The sequence below is a fragment of the Notamacropus eugenii genome, chromosome 5, assembly GCF_028372415.1.
Source record: "Notamacropus eugenii isolate mMacEug1 chromosome 5, mMacEug1.pri_v2, whole genome shotgun sequence".
Taxonomy (NCBI): Eukaryota; Metazoa; Chordata; class Mammalia; order Diprotodontia; family Macropodidae; genus Notamacropus; species Notamacropus eugenii.
The window spans coordinates 165,377,376-165,399,946 of NC_092876.1; the positions used below are offsets into that span (position 1 = coordinate 165,377,376).

The 22,571-nt window shown below is 36.4% G+C and overlaps 1 protein-coding gene across 16 annotated transcripts in view; it reads right to left on the reverse strand.

The window, feature by feature from the left end:
* The window catches only part of DEUP1 (deuterosome assembly protein 1), a 155,354-nt gene that overhangs the window by 25,379 nt on the left and 107,404 nt on the right, over positions 1-22,571 (reverse strand). For 13 of the 16 annotated variants that reach the window (XM_072611386.1, XM_072611382.1, XM_072611380.1 and 10 more), the window contains 3 exons: positions 21,188-21,274; positions 18,652-18,675; positions 4,183-4,382 (listed from right to left, as the gene is read on the reverse strand). In XM_072611386.1, coding sequence (XP_072467487.1) covers positions 4,183-4,382; positions 18,652-18,675; positions 21,188-21,274 — 311 coding nt within the window. Of the gene's footprint in view, positions 1-455; positions 501-4,182; positions 4,383-18,651; positions 18,676-21,187; positions 21,275-22,571 lie in introns of those variants that run through there. The other 3 variants (XM_072611377.1, XM_072611372.1, XM_072611383.1) reach the window with 2 other exon arrangements.

Below are 22,571 nucleotides of genomic sequence, written 5' to 3' on the forward strand. Positions count from 1 at the left end.
TAAGGCTATAGGTTTCATTCTGTTGTGGTGGAGGGAATTTCTTCATTAGGAGTTCCATACGAGAGTGAAATTAGCAGGATGTAAACAGTGGGGATAGTAATGCCACACCGCCTTGCTCATGGGGTGTGTGGATTAAATGACTTTGAATCACCATGTAAATGTTAGCTATGATTGTTATTATTCTCTCTAGTATCCACGTCTTCCTTTCAGTTGCTAAGGCCACATCCATAGTAGAGGCCCATCAGACAACAGCAATACTTTTCTCATTCATCTTCCTGTCTATTTTCCTTCTACAGAATGCATCCTTCAAATTGCTGCTAGATTAATTTCCTTATTCACAAATTCGATTGTAACTCCTCCATTTAAAACTTTTTAATGGCTCGCTCTTCCTCCCCTTGCCCCCCCTCAAATTCACATGCAGGGACCCCTTCCTCTGATATTTAAGTATAGCACTAACTTACCTTTATAAGCTTTATTTCACACTATTCCCGTCACGTACTCTGCAGTTTAAACAAAAGTGACTAATTACCACAGGAGGCTTTAGGGTTATTGGACAGAGGACAGGGTTTGGGATTGGAGGATCTGAGGTTTAACCCAAAATCTATTATTTACTACCTATATGGCTTTAGGAAAAGTACCTACCCTTTCTGGGCCTCAGTTTCCTCATATGTAAAATGAGGATTGAATAAGGTGCTTTCTAATGTCCCTTCTAGCCTGAAATCTGTGAGTCAATGTCCTACACTTCCATTTCCCTATATTTGTTCATGCTGTTCTCTGTGTCTGAGATAACTGTCCTCTCAGCCTTACCTGTTAAAATCCTTATCATCTTTTAAAAGCCAGTTCTTCAATGTTGCTTTCCCTTATTCCCCGACAGAAATGGTATTTTGAAGCTCAAGATTCATCTAACAATTTGTATTTCTTTTATGTACATATCATATTCTATTTTATATTATAGTTATTTCTACTTATATATAAGCATATATAAATGTTTATAGGCATATATATGTTATATTCCTTGTCCCTCTACTACATAAGCTTCTTTGAAGACAGCAATTCTAACAACTGCAAATTCAACAAATGTTTCTTAAGTGTGTATTTTACTTAGAATGCAGTTGTAGATATAGAGGAAATAAGAAAGATTAAAAAAGAGCCCTCATGGTGCTCACAGTGTAGTGGACAATGTCTTATATGTGCTTGTATTTCTACTGATGCTTAATGTACCGCTTTTCACATAGAAAGTGATTGATAAATATGTGTTAAATTGACTTGAAAGCACTGGGAAAAGAATAATTGGGTAGGTAACTGGTATATTTACTTGCCAAAAGATCACAGTTATTTTTCAATCACCTTGTACATAATGTCTGTTTACACTGAACACGAAGTATATGTTCCAAATGTTATTTGTTCTTTTGAAGATAAATGTCAAGTGTTTTTTGAAGATAGAGTGCCCTCTTGATTTACTCTTTGCCCATCATACTCAATGAATTGAAAAGATTTCATCCTCTTTACTAAGATCACAATTTACTACCTTTTCCCCTGCCACTTCCTTTATTATATAATACTACTTTCCCCAGATTCTGAGAATCCAGAAACCTATACTAGGTTTGAGGTACTTTATGGGTTTGTACCTTCTCAAAAACATGGCTCATGAAGCCCCAGCCATGTTTACTTTTCAAAGCTATGCAGATAGGATATATTTGTTCAAAGCAAAATACATTTAACCAATCAGTATAACAAATTAAGTAACAAGAAAAGATGGCTTCAAGCCCTTACAGCGACATGAAAAGATGACCTCAAACCCACAGGGATATGCTTTTCCATAGCTTATCATATCACCAGTGGAACATGCATATATCAAGGAACACTTATGACCCAGGAAGTAATCTGGAGATGCATGCATATATATCTATAGATACATATATACATGTAACATAACATACACACAAACACATGCAAAGGTGTGTGTATATTTCATGCATAGGTACATACATACACCTATATACATATCCATAGGCATTCACACAGGGACACATGATAAGGGCAAACATATGACTTAGAGCCACTCCCACCCCTAGTGCTGCAGAGCCAATGATGTTTCCTGATGATGACATAATGCTGCTGTCTACTGGGCACTGGACCTCTCTGCTCATTGCTAGACGTTATCCTGCCCCTGCTGGTTCCTTCTTGTGATATTTGCTGAGCTGCATTAGTCTTTAGCTATGTCTTTCGACCTTTTCAGGCCATTTGCTGTCTGCAAACATATGCTGGGGTTAACCTTCTTTAGTCTGACTTGTTCTGGGGAATAGACTACTATAGCTGTATGTAGCCAGGCAGCGAGCAAAAAACAGCAGAAGCTTTTTAGGTTGGATTATGTCTGGTTTGTTTTTTTGATTTTTGACTAACTGACTCTTTAGTTGTTACTCAGATTGCCAGGTCCAGCCAAGTGTATGACTAGGGCTTAGGAAATATCTTTTAACTCATGTCAGATCCATATTTATCAGTAAAATTGAAAAGGAGCTTTGCGGGTGTGATGATGCTTCCCTTAGCCTCCCACCTTTCTCCCATGGTTGCCAAACAAAATATTCTGGGGTCAAGAGCAAAAGAGATGGTAGAAGTCTCAAGGCTATTGCCTGCCTTAGCTCTTTTGTTCTTAATTCTCACCTTTATTATGCATACCTGCCACTTAGAGAATCACTGATCTTTATTCACTATTCCATCCAGGAACAAATCTTTGCGGTTATACCTACATACACCGTTTGCTTATTTGGCTTTGGAGCCCGTAGCACCTGGGTCAAAATTCTGGCTCCACCAACTTAAAACCTGTGTGATATTAAGTAAGTGATTGGTACCCTTTGGGCCTCCGTTTCTTCATCTACAATATGAGGGGTCTGAACTAGATGACCTCTGAGACCCTTCTGTTTCTAAATCTGGGATCCTATGATCTAGAAAAGTGAAATTTCCACAATGAGAAACAGCTAGCTAAGTGTCCAGTGAGCATGCTCAACCACAAAGGAGACCGATCTCTGATAAGGTTAATAACTATCAGTATGGAAGCAAATAATGTTTTGGCCATCTGCCTATCCAGAGACATGAGCTGATGGGAGAGTAGTAGATACCTAAACACCTAGTTCAATGTTTTTTATATGGTAGTTACTTAGGGAATAGGGAAATCCTAGGAGGAAATGGTTTCTACCAATGTAGGCTGACACCTACACTGCAACTTAAGAGTTTTAGAGGGTTGCCTAATCATCATTTATATGACTTCCCGAGGGTCACAAAGCCCATATATGTATCATGGGCAGGACTAGAATTTGGATCTTTCTGAAACAGACAAACTTTCCCATTCACTGGGCTATGCTGCCTCTGCTGAATGAGATAGTGAGCTCGAGTGAATCCAAGTGACTAAATATTGCTTGAATAAATTACTAGTTAGTCTTCTAGTAAATCACATCACTTAAGTGATGGAGCTATTATTTTGGTATTTTGATGCTAAATATGACCTTGTAGGCAGAGATAGCCAAGTCACTATAGCATCTGATATATTGGCCCTCAAAAACTGGAGATGTGCTAGAATTCCTGAGAATCCTCTAGACCTAAGATTCTTTCATTGAACAAATTTATTCTAATTACATAACTGCCAGGTTAAAATAGTTTGAACCTGAGGAATTAAAAAAAAGTGTGGAGTCAATGTCATATAAGAAATTGTAACTTAATCTTCATAAATGCTAGTTTTACCTGGAAAAGAAAAATAATACCCTTTGTTTCACAGTGAACTGATAAGAGTAGATTAGTTGTCAACTGTGGGATAAATACCTCATTTACTACTAGAAGAATAACAATCCAAAGCACATGCCCTACTGCTACCTGTTTAGTGACTGTCACCTTCCTATATTAAAAATATTATCCTGTCTGAATAGGTTAGAATCTTATGAAAATAGATTCATTTCAATGCTGATATCTGCTATAGTAATATCTTTAGCCTCCTTAGTTGGGCTATATTTTGAAAATAATTATAACAACAGAGTTAATATTAGTATATGTCTACATTATCATTATGGATTAATTTTTAAGGTGAATAAACAAAAATGTGGAAAATCATAGTTTGAATTCTTTAAAATTAAATTTAATATTTTAGTTTGTTTATGAAAAAGGTATATTGCATATTCAATTTAAAATGCATACCTATCTTCATTTTCTTTCATCTTTATTTGGGCTTCATAGGCTTGTCTTCCTGTTTCATCATATGCATTTGGATTGATCCATGCTGATTTTCCATTAGCTTGAAGTTTGGCAAGATCACTTCGGAGCCTTTCATTCTCGTACTCCAGTTTGTTAATAGAAGCTGTGTATCTTGCGTGTTCCTTGTTACAATAATCTACATTCTGAGGATGAGAATAAAATATTATCTATCTATCTATCTAGATGATTTTTTAAATTAGTGGTACATATTTTCTGTGAAGTTAGTTAAGAATATTGGCAAGTAAATATCCACCCAATTCGTAACTGGTTTTACTCTTGCATGCCCCATCTGAAGACTTCATTCTTTATTTCAACATAGAGTATATGTATAATAGGGTATGACAGATCCACATTAATTGTGCCTTCCAGGTCAAGGATGTTGACTATATAATTTTATTAAATATCTCTTTACTCTATGAATTCATAGAGCATAAGAGTGATAAGCACAGAAAACCTTATAGATTGTTAGTTGTAAAGTTATTGTTAATTTCAAAGAGGTTCTCAGTGTAACTAGGTAGTCCTTAATTGATTCTCTAACTCACTCTTCCCAGCAGCTGTTTCACAGCACTCCTTTCCTTATCACTATAACCAGAAGTCCTTCGTTCATACTCTACCCCACAAGCCCTCTCTTCTTACCTTTTCTACATTTCACAGTGCCCTGACATTCTACCGCATTCTTTTACTACTGTCTCAAATGAACAGATGGCCCTTCTTGCCAAGACCAACTCTCACAATGTATTTTCAATGTCTTCCTCACCAGTCTTCTCTAGCGGATTGTGCACAGAATCATCCCTTGGATTCTTTCCCCATCTTTGCTGTCTACAAATAGGCCTAAGTCTTCACCCTCCCTACAAAACCCCTCACTTGATCCTACCATTCCCTCAAGTCAGCAGTGTTGTGAGGCTCCAGTGAGACAACAGATACAAAGCATTTTGTGAACCTGTACAAATTCCATTTGTTGTAGTTTTTGTCAGTCTATACTCACCAGTCTGGTGATGACCTGTTTCCCTGAGTTTTCTACTGCACTCCTCATGAATTCACACATTGTTTAAAGAGCAATGCAGAAAGAGGTGTGCTGACAAATGTTTAATAACAACTGGACTGGCTGGCAGTTGGGGGGTAGGTAGGGAGTGTAGTATTCATACATTATTAAGTTTAATCTGCATTACTACCATTTTTTAAAGTCTAGACAATCAACAGACCAATAAACCAAGTCTTGATTTGTGGCAATTCAGAGCTGGTTCTAGCACACCCCTGCCTCAGGCTAATATCCTATCTTTCTCAACCAAGCTTCTAGTAAAAAGCTGTCTTCATTTGTTATGTGTATACAATTACTCTTCTCTCATTCACTTTTCATTCCTTTGCAGTCTGGCTTTTGTCCTCATCATTCAACTGAAACTATTCTCTTCAAAATTACCAATGATTTCTTAACTGCCAAAAAGGTATTGGCATTTTCCCAGTCCTCATCCCTCTTGACTTCCCTGCAGCATTTAATATTATTGACCACCTTCTGTCCTCCTGTATATTCCCTCTTTTCTAAATTTTATTGACCTTATTTCCTCTTGGTTCTCCTCCTACCCATCTGACCATTCCTTCTTTCTCTCCTTTGTTGGATCATCAAGCATATCATGCCCATTAACTATTGTACCCCAAAGATCCTCCTGAACCCTCTTCCCTTTCTATACCCTTTCTCTAGGTGACCTTATGACCTCCCATGGTTTTAATTAACATTTCTGTGTAGATGAGTTCCAGATCTATCTATCTATCTATCTATCTATCTATCTATCTATCTATCTATCTATCTATCTATCTATCTATCTATCTGTCTGTCTGTCTGTCTGTCTGTCTGTCTGTCTGTCTGTCTGTCTGTCTGTCTGTCTATCTATCTGTCTATCTATCTATCTATATTCAGCTCCATTTCTCTTCTTAGTTCTAATCCTGTATCACCATCTATCTATTGGGTATGTCAAACCTGATCTCCTATAAACATCTCAAGCTAAAACCAAAATTGAACTTACTATCTTTCCTTTTAAACACATTATTCTTTCAAACTTAGGGCACTAGCATCATTCTAGTCAACCAATTTCACAAATTCAGTGTCATTCTGGATTTGTTGGATTCCTTACTCTCCCCTATTCTAGAAATTCAATCAGTTGCTATGTTTTATTGTGTCTACCTTTAGAATACCTCTTAAATCTGTTCAGTGCTTTCCATTCACAATATCAACCACCAACCATAGTTCAGGTCCTCATCACTTTTCATCTGGACTATTACTACAGCCTCCTAATTGATTTCCCTGCCTAAAGTTGCTCTTCTTTCCAATCCATCTGCCATCCAAGTGTCAAAGTCTTTTTCCTAAAGTAAAAATATGTCTAGATCACTTTCCCACTCAATAAACTCTTTGGCTCCCTATTATCTCTAAACTAAAACATAAAACATTTGAATCTCTTAAACTGTCCCTAACATATCTTTCTAGTTTATTTATGCTTTTTCTTCCTCTATTTGTGTCCCCAACACTCAGAACAGTGCCTAGCACATAGTAATCACTTCAATAAATGCTTAATTTCCTCCTACACCTTAAACAATCCATTCAAAATGACCTTTTCACAGTACAGTATGACATACATGACACTCCATTTCCCATCTCCATGCCTCTGCACACATACTGTCCCCCATGCTTGTCCCCCACATCTCCTCCTCACCACTGCCAAAGAATCCATAGTGTTCCTAACTCTGCCCAAGTACTATCTTCTACATGAAGCTACCAGGATCTCTTCCCTTATAAAAGATTTTGTACCTATTTTGAATAGGCTTACATATGCACACTGTAGAATGAAGCTCTTTGTGAACAGGGACTGCCTCACTTTTTGTTTTTGTATACTCAGAAACTAAAATATTGCCTAGCATATAACAGGAGTTTAATAAATGTTTGTTATTAGTTAATTAAACACACACTAAAACAGTAAAATTCAATATATTCATCTAGTTCTCAGGAACTGTAAGATAGACTTGAATTAAGATGAGTTTAAATGTTTGCATACTCCACATCCATTAATGCACATCTGAAAATTCTCATTATGAAATGTCTCCTTAAGTTAATAGTGTATTAGAGTTGAAAGAAACTTCAGAGATCATTCAATTCAGCTCCTCTCATTTTTTTAGATAAGGAAATCAAGGCCCAGAGATGTTAAGTGATTTGCCCAAGATGACAGTTATCTAGTGTCAAGGCAGTGGTCAGAACTTGGTTCTCTGGGTTCGCAAGTTAGCAACTTCTCCATTATACTGCACTGCTCTTTGCAGTCCTATCATCCATCTCTTTCTCTATATTTCCAGGCTATTTAGTATAATGCTTGGGGACTTTCATGAGGATAGAAAAGAAGAGTGCAAATAAAGAAGTCTTTTTGGGGAGCTATAGGCTCTTGTAATCCAGTCTATAAGAACAGGAATAATTAACTGAAGAAAGACTAAAGACTGACATGAACATGCCAATGGCAAGCCCTTTTCGAGTGAAATTCTAGGCTAAGTTTAGAACAACACTACTCAATTTTTTTAGTGCCAGGACCCCAAAGGACTTTTGTTTATGTGAATTATTATCTATTGATGTCAGCAGTTCTCAGCTTTGTTTTTTTTTTTAGTCTCAGGATCCCAAAGAGCTTTTGTTTATGTGGATTATATCTATTGATATTTACTAAATTTGAAATTAACATATTATTATGAAAATACTTTTGACCTCATAGACCCCTTGAAGGGGTCTTAGAAACACTTTGAAAACCATTAGTTTAGAATATTGTTCTTCCAAATATAAACCTTGAGGGCCAACTTCACATGTTGCAGAGAATCTTAGATGATCACTGATTTGAGAAAAGACTTCAGGGGCATCAATTCCAATCTCTCATTTTACAGATGAGGAACTGAGGCCTAGAGAAATTAAATTATTTGCTTGAGGTCAAACAGGCAGTAAGCAGCAGAGGTAGGACTCTACAATATTCCATAGGTACAATCATCCTATTCCTTTAAGAGCCTTTTTAATTCAGCAGTTGTAATATATCTAATACATGTGATAGAATTTGGGGCTATTAAAACATGAAAAATAATGATCAGTCCTGATTTTATCTACTATACAACATAGTAGGTATACATGTGTATACAAATAATTATGATATAGGCTAGAAATGTGATTAGGGATAAAGGAGCAATGTAGACAAGATCAGAACATCTGATTTACTGGGATCTACTAGAAATAGCAATACTTGAGGAGGCCCAGGAAGCTTAGAAAAGATCTATTTTAAATTATATATTTTGTTTTTTATAAGTACATCTAAATATTGTCATTTGAGAAGCAATATAGAGACAAATACCAGTAGAAATATATTCAACCTAATATTTTATGGTGTTTTTTTCTTTCAATTTTCTTTCATAGAGGCCTTGGGATCTTCTACTTATATTATAGGTATGATGAGTAACTTGTTGTGGGCATTCAGAAAATGTTTAATTTGTTTCTTATTTTCATCTGAAGTTAATTAACCTGGAAGGTTCTCTCTCTGAGGTGAAACTCTCCTGAAAAAATGAATAATTGGGGGGAGCTGGTTTACTTCCGTGCTTAGGAAATGTTTGTTTTTCTTTTCCCCCTCAATGGAAAGGAAATTTCACTGAAAGCATTATTTGTAATTGTGAGACTCAAGCTTTTTAATTTAGAATTTCAGTGATTGTTTGATTTACCAAGATGCAGATGAAAGATATACTTGTGCCCAATTCCTTGGTGTTGGACTAGTACAAATTAAATGTAGAAGTCCTGGGACACCAGGGGTGGAGATGAATCAACTAATAAAGGAGGTAGGAATTCAGTCAGACCATGAATACAGTGTTAACAAAAGGAGGAAAAGCAACATAAAAAAATACAAAACAAAGGTGAGACTGTAGGACCCATCTAAATACAGAATTCATGAAATTTTACAGGAACATTGTAATATGACTTTCCTGAGCTCATATAGCAAATTAGTGACAGAGTTCAGATTAGAACCTTTTTCTCTTCATTTCTTATGTGTTGTTTCCCTTATTCTAAATTATCTCTTGAATAGATAAGAAAAGGTAGATGATGGGAGAAGCTGGGTCCAGAGAGGCATTAGAACAACGGAAGGGTCTAGGAAACCTGGAAAATGCTGAGAGCAAATTAAGCTGATTGACTTTTTTGGCGGAGTTACAACTCAGCAAACCTTCTGCTCTCTCTTACATACGATCCTCATTTGTAGGATGTTGCTCATTTTGATTTCTTAAAGTGGCAATACTGTCAGTTGATGGAACCAGCATGACATTTTTGAATTCCCACTTTAAAAAGGCAAAATTGCTTATCATAAAATTATAGCACATCTGTTGCAATATGACAATTATTATTATTATTTTTTACAAAATTTGTCCTTCATAAAGAAGCTTGTATTGAAAGATTTGATTTGAGAATGTCTTGCAAAAGATTAGTAATTATACTTACAATAAGGTACCTGCCAATATTAATTTGTGTAGTACTTTTTGATCTACTGTTCAATTTTGAAAGCAAGCTTTGTCTATAATTATTTTTTTAAAAAATCTTTGGCTCTTTGACCCAATCTTCATTATGGTAACTAAGAGTGATGATTACGGTGATGAGTAAAAATCAGAGTTTTTTCAACATACCATAAATAGTGCTAAGCAAAACCAGAAATAATATGACAGAAAATGTATGTATTGTAGAATTTCAGAATTATAAAGGAGGCCATTCAATTCAACCTAAAACTGAAAGAGAACTAGTCACCCCACCTTTGCTTGATGGTGACCATTGAGGGCATGCACAATAGCCCCTAAAGCAGTCCCTTCCATTTTGGGGTAGGTTCCCATCCTGCCCTCTGGGGTCAAGCAGAATAAATCTCATCCCCCTTCCAAATGACTGCCCTTCAAATACTTGAAAACACCTCCCATGTCCCTCTAAGTCTTCTCATCTCCAGACTAAACATCTCTAATACCTTTGACCAGTCCTTAAAAAGACTGGACTTGAAACCTTTGATCATTCTGGTTGCCATATAAATTTCTGATGTGCTTCTTAAAACATGGAATTCAGTAGTATGAACACAATGCTCCCTATATGTTCTCTTTTTTCCTAGAAGTTATGGTCTCTTAATGGAACACAGGATGTCATTAGCTTTTATCACATGTTGACTTGTTGAGCCTGCAGGTCATTAAAATCTCAAGACCATCTTCTGGCAAAATACTGTCCAGTCACACATCCAGTTTGTACTTGTGGAGTTAATTCCTTTAACCCAAGTGTAAGACTTTACGCTGATCCCTGTTTAATTTTACCCAATTATATTTAGCCCAAGGTGCTAACCTGTCAAGACCTTCTAGAATCCTAATTCTATCATCTAGTGTGTTAGCTATTAGTCCTACCCCAGCCCTAGCTTTGGGTCATTTGTAATTTTGATAAGTACTATATATTATTCAGTGTCATTTACATGATTTATCATCCAAAAGTCCTACTCTGATGGCTCACTGTGGCATGGAAGTTATCTTGTGTTTGTGGTGACTCTGTCAGTAGAACATAAGCTTTGGCAAGTTCTAGCAAGCCGGAGTGGTTTTCATTAGGGTCCCAGCAACTGACTGCATCTCCTGCTTGAGGACCAGCCTCTCTGAGGATGGAGAAGTTCTACCACTAGTAGACTGGCTGTGGTAATGCATGAAACAAAGAAGTTTTATTTTTAGTGTCCTTCCATTCCTGCAATAATGTTGATATCAAGGTGGGATGGAGTATAGAGGTTACTAAGAACAACACAATTTTTTTTTAAGCCTAGAAACACTCATTTAACTATTGGCACTCTAAAATAAATTAGATCCTCATCCAGTGACTAAGAAGTGAACACAATACTGAATCATATGAATATTTACATTTTTGCAATAAAAGAAATATACATGTGTGTATATATATATATATATATATATATGTACACACACATATATACATACACACATATCATTTACAGTTAAATACAAGAATGACTCACCCATTCTCTTTGAAGAAGCAAATAATAGCAAGCTTAACTTTTACTATTTGACCAAAGGCAACTGCAGAACTCATTTCCTGGTGTACACAGTCATCTCCTTCAGTAGTACTCATCATTAGCATAAGTAAAATAGACTATGATGAAAATAATAGCAGCTTATATACCAACATCTGAGGCAGAGGATGAGGAAGCAGAGCTATTCCTTAAAGAACTTACTCTAATTCTAAATTTGTGTCTTGGTGATGCAGTAAGCCTACACATTGAATCATACTTTAATACTCAGTGACTTTTATGCAAAAAGAACATGAGATCAATAGTAAAAATATACTGGAAAATATGATTCAGAACTTAAGAAGCAAAAGAGAGCAGAACTGTGAGGACTACAAAGAAGTCTTAACCTTATAAATAATATTTTCTTTAAGAAAGACAGAGTCATGAGCAAGGTAGAAGAGTGTGATGGATTGCCTGTTGGATGTAGAGTCAGAAGACCTTTTTTTGAATCCTACCTCAGACACTTAATAGCTAAGTGATACTGGACCAGTCACAACTTCTGCCAGCCTTTGCTTGCTGATCTGTAAAATGGGGAGATGAGAGAAACTTTCTCATGGGGCTGTTGTATCAAATGAGATAATATATGTGAAGTGCTTTGAAAACCTTAAGGCTCTATGTAAATGTTAGCTATTGTGTTGTTGTGTTTGTCCTTCATTCTCGAAGAGGATGATCAAGATGATGACATGACTTGTAATTAACTTTGATTGGAGTGAGGGAGGGCTGTGCAAGGTCACCAGCCTCACTTTCTGCTCCAGAGTCATCTGGGTCCAGTGGCCAGATATTCATCAGGATGACTGGAGATGGCCCAGGATGCAATGGGAGACTGGCAATTTTAGGTTAAGGTCTTATAAGATTCTCACTTTGAGTGAGATACACCCATTCAATGAACAGGCCTCTTTAAGTAGTTATTCAAGGGATAGCCCCTTTTAATGAAAAAAAAGAAAATCAAACTAGGAGGGGAAGACCCTCAGGGTTCCTGGGTAAAAGAGAAACAGTTATTATTTAGTATTTAAATTCACTCTGGGCTAGGAGAGCCAGGACCTGTAGTCCATTCTATGAGTTCCAAGAGTGAAGTGGGTTTAAGGCTTGATTTTTGAGCAAGAAATATAGCCAGTAAACCCAAAGAAAAAAGGGCAGCTTTTGACAATCAAAGTGTACCTTCCTCTGGGAAATGTTAGCTATTGTTAAGTGTTAGATGGTGCTAAAGAATTCAAGCATAATATTATACAAAATAAGATTAACTATGTATTTTTTAAAATTCAATTTTATTTTATTTTCAGTTCAAAATTCTCTTCCTCCCTCTTACCCTTCCCCAACCTGCTGAGAAGGCAAAAAAAAAACCAAAAAACAAACCTTGTTACATATATATGTATATATGTATGTATACACACGCATACACACACATATATACACATATACACATACATATAGTTGCAGAAAACAAATTTTTGCATTTGCCATGTCCAAAAAAAGGAAAAAAAAGGGAAAGAAAAGAAAATATGCTTCAGAGATTGACTATATCTTTTTTTCTTTTTATTTATTTATTTAACTTTTAACATTCATTTTAACAAAATTTTGGGTTACAAATTTTCTCCCCTTTTGTCCCCTCCCCCCACCTTAAAACACCAAGCATTCTAATTGCCCCTATCACCAATCTGCTCTCTCTTCTATCATCCCTCTCTGCCCTTGTCTCCATCTTCTCTTTTGTCTTGTAGGGCCAAATAACTTTCTATACCCCTTTACCTGTATTTCTTATTTCCTAGCGGAAAGAACAGTACTCGACAGTTGTTCCTAAAACTTTGAGTTCCAGCTTCTTTTCCTCCCTCCCTCCCCACCCCTTCTCTGTGGAAGGCAAGCAATTCAATATAGGCCAAATCTGTGTAGTTTGCAAATGACTTCCATAATGGTCGTGTTGTATAAGATTAACTATATTTCCCTCCATCCTATCCTGCCCCCATTACTTCTATTCTCTCTTTGGATCCTGTCCCTCCCCATGAGTGTTGACCTCAGATTGCTCCCTCTTCCCCATGCCCTCCCTTCTGTCATCCCCCCCACCCTGCTTATCCCCTTATCCCCCACTTTCCTGTATTGTAAGATAGGTTTTCATATCAAAATGAGTGTGCATTTTATTCCTTCCTTTAGTGGAATGTGATGAGAGTAAACTACATGTTTTTCTCTCACCTTCCCTCTTTATCCCTCCACTAATAAGTCTTTTATTTGCTTCTTTTATGAGAGATAATTTATCCCATTCCATTTCTCCCTTTCTCCTCCCAATATATTTCTATCTCACTGCTTGATTTCATTTTTTTTTTAGATATGATCCCATCCTCTTCAATTCACTCTGTGCACTCTGTCTCTATGTGTGTGTGCATGTGCGTGTGCATGTGTGTGCGTGTAATCCCACCCAATACCCAGATACTGAAATGTTTCAAGAGTTACAAATATTGTCTTTCCATGTAGGAATGTAAACAGTTCAACTTTTATAAGTCCCTTATGATTTCTCTTTGCTGTTTACCTTTTCATGCTTCTCTTCATTCTTGTGTTTGAAGGTCAAATTTTCTTATCAGCTCTGGTCTTTTCATCAAGAATGCTTGAAAGTCCTCTATTTCATTGAAAGACCAATTTTTCCCCTGAAGTATTATACTCAGTTTTGCTGGGTAGGTGATTCTTGGTTTTAGTCCTAGTTCCTTTGACTTCTGGAATATCCTGTTCCACGCCCTTCGATCCCTTAATGTAGAAGCTGCTAGGTCTTTTGTTATCCTGATTGTATTTCCACAACACTTGAATTGTTTCTTTCTAGCTGCTTGCAATATTTTCTCCTTGACCAGGGAACTCTGGAATTTGTCCACAATGTTCCTAGGAGTTTCTCTTTTTGGATCTCTTTCAGGCGGTGTTCTGTGGATTCCTTGAAGACTTATTTTGCCCTCTGGTTCTAGAATCTCAGGGCAGTTTTCCTTGATAATTTCATGAAAGATGATGTCTAGGCTCTTTTTCTGATCATGGCTTTCAGGTAGTCCCATAATTTTTAAATTGTCTCTCTTGGATCTATTTTCCAGGTCAGTTGTTTTTCCAATGAGATATTTCACATTATCTTCCATTTTTTCATTCTTTTGGTTTTGTTTTGTGATTTCTTGGTTTCTCATAAAGTCATTAGCCTCCATCTGTTCCATTCTAATTTGAAAGAACTATTTTCTTCAGTGAGCTTTTGAACCTCTTTTTCCATTTGGCTAATTCTGCTTTTGAAAGCATTCTTCTCCTCATTGGCTTTTTGAACCTCTTTTGCCAATTGAATTAGCCTATTTTTCAAGGTGTTATTTTCTTCAGCATTTTTTTGGGGTCTCCTTTAGCAGGGTGTTTACTTGTTTTTCATGCTTTGCTTGCATGTCTCTCATTGCTCTTCCCAGTTTTTCCTCCACCTCTCTAACATCATTTTCAAAATTTTTTGAGCTCTTCCATGGTCTGAGCCCATTGAGTGGACTGGGATACAGAAGCCTTGACTTCTGTGTCTTTCCCTGATGGTGAGCATTGTTCTTCCTCATCAGAAAGGAAGGGAGGAGAAACCTGTTCACCAAGAAAGTAACCTTCTATATGTTTTTTCCCTTTTCTGGGCATTTTCCCAGCCAGTGACTTGACTTCTGAGTGTCCTCTCCACACCCACTTCGCCTCCAGATCCGCCCAGCCAGTGCTTGGGGTCTGAGATTCAGATGCTGCTTCCCAGCCTCAGGGCTTTTGGCTGGGGCAGGGCTGCTATTCAGTGTGAGATTAAGTTCAGGTGCTCAGGTGGGGGCAGGGCTGCCTCACAGGCTCAGTTCCCTCAGGGGGTTTATACAGAGACCTTCAACAATGGATCTGGGCTCCTGTCTGCTTGGGGAGCCCTGGTCTGCTGCCGCCTCTGCTGCTGTCTCCCGAGGGGGTCTGAGTTATGGGGGCACTCCACTCCCTTCTCGACCCACCAAAGAGACCCTCTCACCAACCCTTGTCACCTGTGGGTGGAGGGACCAGCGCAGCTGCTGGAGATTCTGTCCCTGAAGCCTGCTTGGATCCGCTCCTCTCAGTGCCACACGGCCAATGCAGGGCTGGGCTCGGCTCTGGGTCCCCAGTGCGAAGGACCTTTTGCGAGAGGTTTTCAGGCTCTCTGGAACAGGAATCTCCTCCGCTCCACCATCCTGTGGCTTCTGCTTCTCCAGAATTTGTTGGTAGTTCTTTTTTACAGATATTTTATGGGCTGTGGGTTCGGAGCTAGTGTATGTGTGTCTTTCTACTCCGCCATCTTGGCTCCGCCCCCTGACTATATCTATCTTAAAGTGGAAAGGATTGGTTACAATATAGGAGCCATTTTTCAATTGGTCATCTCTATATACAGACTCTCAACTTATTAGAAAAGATCAAAATTAGTTTCAAATGAAAAGAATAAAGATTTAAAGATATGAGGTATAACTAAAATAGCTCTAAGGTGACTTATTTAAACAAGCTATTAATGTTAATGACAGGAAAATGAATAAAGGGGAAAATATACTGACATGCACTATCACCATTTCCTATAGAAATTCAAGTGATGTAAAGAAACAGTCATAATGAGAAGACCAAAATAGCCTAGGAAACGTCTCAGTAAATACCTGAATTTTGCCTGAACACAAGGACGCAGAAGCAGATCCAGTGCTGGAAGGCACCTCAGGGGTTTTCTAGTGCAGCCTTTTCATTTGACAGATGAGGAACTGAGGTCTAGAAGAATTAAATGATTTGCTACAGGTAGTAAGGAGCAGAGATAGCATTTAGACACAGCTCTTTTGACTCCAAAGCTAGTTCTCTACAAGGCCAACACCAGCTTAGAAATATTAATTCATTTTCACTTGTGGAAGATTATGAGCAATGTTGCTAGGTAAAACTAAAAGAAGAATGAGTTGGCTAAAAGCTTATTAGCACAATGCTCAAGACATTATCTCATGACTATTTAAAGACAAAACCGGGAGCAGGTCAATAAGCAGACAAAAAATGGAAAAGCTCTTTCAATATTTCTATAACAAAATATTTTCTTTATCAGTTACAATGGAACTATTATAGTTGGACATTAACATCACAGCCTTCGATGTGCCTGAATAAAGAAATGATCTAAGATTGAAGAACTAGATTTGATCAAGTCCCCATGGGGAGGTCTGTGCTGGAGACCACACCATTTTGAATCTAACAACAAGCATTATTAAATTCTTATTAAATGCCAAGCTAAGGCCAAGTTTAGTTCTAAATTAAAAGGGGGAAACGTCCCTGACCTCAAAGAGCTTATATTCTAAAGTATTGTAGAATTAGTACACAAAATAGTTTAAAGAAAAGATATCAAATGATTAGAAAAATAAAATGGACAACATTACTATGAAAAAAGGTGAGGAGGAGTAGCAATACATTATAATAATAATATTAGTCAAAAGCATTTCTATAGTGCCTTAAGGTTTGCAAATCATTTGACATATGTCTATCTTCTTACCAAAGTAAGACATTTCAATAGAATGATAAATGTATATATATACATATATATACACACATACATTTTTAACATTGATATTCTTCCAATGATGGTATATGCCTATGATTTGTGCAGTTCCATAATCTCCAAAGAACCAAGGTTGTATGTGATCCAAAGGGCAATGGAGATATAAATGGTAGGCATAAACAAATACAAAATATTACTAGTGATGAATTGTATACAAGAAACAATACAAAAAATGAGATGTGTGAATGGAAAAGGAGGGGGATAACAGAACAGTCTGATTGGAATCTAATCAAGTACCTAATTGATATCTACACTGGAATCCAAATAATGTTAAGAAATTGAAAGACTATCCCCTTAAAAGTTGGGTGGAGTCTCACCCCTGCAGAGGATTTATGGGAAAGCATAAACAGGAGTCATACAGGATGAGAAAGATGGTATAGGTTTTGATCTGCATGATTGGAGAGAATATCTAGATCTTTGAGATTACAAATTCATTGTTACTATGACAAGATCATAGACTTAGAGCTTGAAGGTGCTTTAGAGAGCTTGTGATTCAGTAACCTTATTTTACTGACTGGTAATTTGAGACCCAAAGGGGTTAAACAAGGTCACACAAAATGTAAGTATTACAGATAGAATTAGAATCCATGACCTATAACTCCATATCTGGTAGTCTTTCCACACACAATACCATCTTGCCTCAAAGTAGTTATTTTGATATGAAAATTTATTTCATTTTCCTTGAGAATATAATTGGTTTGAACTCAGTTTCTTTTATCCTTAGCCTTGAATTGTTCTCCAGTTGTTTACTGAATATATATTTGCAAACTACATTGTAATCATCTGAAAATATACAGAGATAAACACACCAGTATTTTTGAAGAATTCCTTTATTGCCTCAGGGGCTCTATATTTTAGTATTTCATTATAATGAAAACTCTTCAACAGAGCTTTTCATGCAAAGTGTTATTTAGTACCCAAATAATTGTAATCCATTAGTTGATTTTTTTGAAATAGCAAGGAAATGTCTTTGTCTGAAAATACCAAAAATGACCTCGACATTTATTAATTAGGACTAACTGGGGAGAAGACCATTTTGAATAAATGAACCGAATAAAATGAAAACTTTAGAGAAAGAGAAATGCAGCTTATTGCTGTCAAAATGCTGCCTAGCAAATGTCCATCTAAGACTATTCTAATGAATGATTTATAATTAGCATTGCAAACATGTTTACATCAATTATTTGCATGTAAATGTATGTGTTTAACTGAAGTAAAGGTGCCTGAAAGCAGTTTCTATTCTTAAATAATTTAACCCTTGGCATCTTGCCATAATATTAATTTGCTTAGCAGACTATTATTAGTGCAACAGTTAAGTCAACCTAGCTTCTGCCCAAATTACTGCCAATTGTGAATTCAAAAGGATCTGAATTAATGAGTTTTTACTGTATCTTTCTTAACTCATGCAAGGAGATAATAGTATTTTGTGCAGATAGAGAATCATAGAAAACAGATTCTGATATTACGAACTTGATCCTGTCTGATTTGCCTGCCAACAAAAGGGAAGGAAAGCCTGTAGAGGCCCTTCTTGGAGTCAAGTTTGAGCACAATAGCCACAGTGACCTATGTGGCATCACTGTTTCTATTACTTTTCTAGGAATTGATCTGAGACGTGATGTAAAACTGCTGATTGACTACAGCTACACTCCTCCTAGGAAAATGGGACTGCTGGTAGATTTGGGAATTTTTGACTCCTCTTACTGAAGTGCAGATCTGCAGAGGGTTACAGATACTTGGACAGAATAGTTTTGAATGCTACTTAACATACATAGTTATATAAAAATGGCCTACCTTAGCATCAGAAACTTCACTTGTCTAGAATCAGAAAAATATAACATAATTATTACCTTAATAATAATCAATTATCACACATCCTAGACTATAAAAATATTTTGAATCTCTCACTTTTACATGAGTTGAAATGTCCAACAGTAATGTCTGAATATTTAGTTCTTTCCATCTATTTCACAAAAGACTAAATATAAAATTGTATTATTTTTTAACACAGAAAAGAATGTAAAGTGTTTAAAAGTTCTGTTCACCCATTTTCATTTAGGGATACAAAAGAAACAAAATACAGAGCCTTTCTTCTCAAAGAGTTTACATTCACATTGGGAAGACAAAACTAATATAAGTAATACAGTAGTGAACAGTATAATATAAATTATAATTACATGCTAAATTTCAAGATACAGGAGGATACAAGATGATAATTTTTCCCCTGCTCTCTTGTATGACAAGGATAATGTCCTCCATTAATATTTTCTATTTATATGATGTTAGATAGTGGTGATATCAATCAAGTCTATCAACAAGTATATTTCATCCTAAGTTCTGTCATAGGCATGGTACAGTGATGCAAAAGAAGTGTTCAATATGGTCTCCATGATCTCTACTTTTGGTGATCTTTCAATCATGATAGAGGGCAAAGATGAATATATGTGTAAAACAATTAGTTAGAGAAAAATAAAAGACTGCATATGATTAAGTGCTAAATTATGTAGTGCAGACTAACTCCCATAGGAGTTCAGAGAAAGAAGAGATAAGGGTGGGTTATAGTAATCATCCTAGATTTCATGGAGAAGATCATATTTCACCATGGCCTCGAAGATTTAGATGGAACGGTGAGAGGATACAGAAAAAGCAAAGGCATAGAGGTAGGAATGTATACTGCACATGTATAGGACAACCAAAAGACCAGTCTAACTAAATCAAAGGGCTTATGTTTCATAGTGGGAGGAAAACAAAGCTGAATGGGTTGATTGAAGTCAAGCTCTGAGAACTTTGAGAGAGGACTTGGGAGAGTTTAGACCCGTTAATAGTAGACAACAGGGATCTAGCATTGGGTATCGATCAGGGAGAACTGAAATGACATGCTATATTTTAAAGAAAGATTAGCTCTGTAGGTAAATATAAGGGTAAATATAAGAAAAGTTCAAGAATGAAAGAGATTATAAACCAAGAAAATCAGGTTGGGAGCTCTTGTGGTAATTCATCTGAACAATAAAGGTCTGAACTACGTTGGTAGATGGATGGAGAGGAGAACACAAATTTAATACTATCTTGCTTCTGTGTAGTGTCTTATTGTTTGCAAAGCACTTTCACACACATTACTTCATTCAATCCTTATAACAACTATAATTGTTATGGAGGGCAAATACAATGATCTTTTGTTTACAAAATAAGAAACTGAGAACCAGAAAAGTTAAATGACTGTCTCAAGGACATACAGTGCTCTTTCCAGCTGGAAAGCTGAGCTGGTTTAGATTGGGAAAAAAATTAAGTTCTGCTAGGACCATGTTGTAATATGGCAATGGACTTCCAATGGGAATATCCTATGGACAAGGTGGAGATATGAATTTGGAATTTAAGTGAAAGATAGATATTGGAAGCGTAGATTCTGGAGTCATCCATAAAGAGGTGGTCAATGAAACCCTGCCTAGGTGTCTGTTCTCTGAGGAATCAAGTAAAGAAAAAGATAAGAAGGGACCCAAGAATGAAACCTTAATGATACTACTTTTCATTTACATACATATACATACACATACATATACCTATAATAGTGCTTTACAGTCACAAAATGCTTTGTCATAAATATGATCTCATTTGATACTTATAACAACCCCATAAAGTAGTGAGTCTTGGTGGAACACTCATGGAGCAGAAGGAAGAGGAAGTCAAAAAAAAGGAGGCAAAAGAGGAGTGGAGGAATTTTGCTAAAGTGGAGTGTCATGGAAATCTAAGGTGGCAAGTTTTCGAAAACCAGTTTAAGACTGGCTGCTGCTGTTATGATGATAGTGCACATTTTCCAAGTGGATGTACATTTCTGGTTCACATCTTAGGTGAGTCTTAAAGGATTAATTAACAATCAATTGTTACTTATTAGGTAATACTGAATACTATAAAATATTGCAAATGAAAAATTTTCACTTCTATACAATGAAGAGATTTCCTTTATTAAGTTTCAAGATCAACAAGAATCTTAGTAGGCATCAATAAATTAAATGAAGCGTCCTGAGCTGATGTCCTTGCTGTAGAAACTTTAAAGGCTATTGCTTGGAGCTCTGTAATCCTATTCTTGAACCAGCAATAAACCCTGTCTTGTGAGGGAGATGGAGGCAAGGAACATTTCTTTCCTCTCCTTGGCTGGAAAGATGAGTCCTCCAACACACAGAGGAAAAGTGAGCTCAACAGGGATTAAGACCCAGATGTGCAAGAGTATTTAAGCAACCTTAATCACCCCTTCTGATAGCTTATAATTCTGTACAGGCAGATACACATAATCACAATGAAAACTGCCATGAGTTTGGCACATTTAATAAATTACCAGGTATCTTCCAGTCTCCAAATCTCCCATCATTCCTTTCAGATGTGTATTTTCAGATCTGACAGCTTTATATCTCATATCTGACAACTGAAACAAGATGAATATACTTATTAAGATTCTCTTGTTACATTTTTCCTATGCCCTACTTTTAGAATTTCACTGGCTCCCACCTTACCCTCCTTTGCTCACTTCTATAATAAAAACCAAATGTTTATAAGAACCTTCTCCATTGCTCTTCCAGTTTAAACGTTCTATATCTCACCTCTATTTTCTAATGTATGCGAATCATAGAAAAAGAGAGTGATATGACGAAAAGACAATGGATTTGGAATCAGAGGACATAGGTCCAAATCTGGGTTTTGCTACTTTTTACCCACGTGACACAAGGCTAGTAATTCTTCCTCTCAGGTGTGAAATGAGCATGTTGGCCTAAATGTCTTCTGAGGTTTCTTCCTGCTTTCATCCCATGGCCTAATAAAGTCATCTCACCTTCGTGCTCTTTTTGTCCCTTAAACTACACTTTTCCTAACTTCAAAGTTCCTCACCAAATTTTGGCAAAATCTTACCATACAAAATTCTAAACTCCTGTTCTTGTGACCTTTTTGTAATTATTTCCTTCTTGCATTCCTCTAGAATTTTGTCCCTTGAGTTATTTTCTTTCATAAACCCTACTTTAGAACAATGACTATTCTATTTACCTACTGGATTTCTCTTAAATTTATTTTTTCTTTGTATAATGTCCCAATGATATCATCTTCTGTATTGCTTTCCATAGTATTGAATTGTTTCACTAAATCTATATCAAAGCAAGTAATACGCCCTATTTGGATGTATAAAGAATGGTACTCTTGAGGATAATTGATGATGCTGTCAGTTATGTGACCCTTCTTAGTATCTCAATTTCTTCTTTGGACTGCATCCTATTTTCCCAATTTGCTTACACTCTGACAATTAGAGTAGGATGATCCTTAAGCTGTTGAATTTGGGGAAACAAGTAGAAAAAGCCAAGTTTTCATCGGGGAGAAGGGATTGAAAGGATTTCAATTTAATAACATTTAGTAGGTATTTACTGTAATATTAATAGTTAATTGTGGAATATTAATAGTGAATTTCAAAGTTGTCTGGTTTCCTTGAGCATCATGCTGTATACCCATTGAGTATTTAACAAATCTTAACTCAATTTCGCACTTGATATTTTTAGCAAAACAAAACAAAAAAACACTCTAAAGGAGTGTGGGAGCAGGAGAAAAGGGAAAATAACTTAAGAAAAAAAATCTAATGACTAATTGGATTATTTGAAAAGTTATAAATTTTCATTAAAAAGTGGATAGTGAAATCAAACTCAGCAAATCTTTGAACATAGCCATGGGAGGTAAAAAAAAAA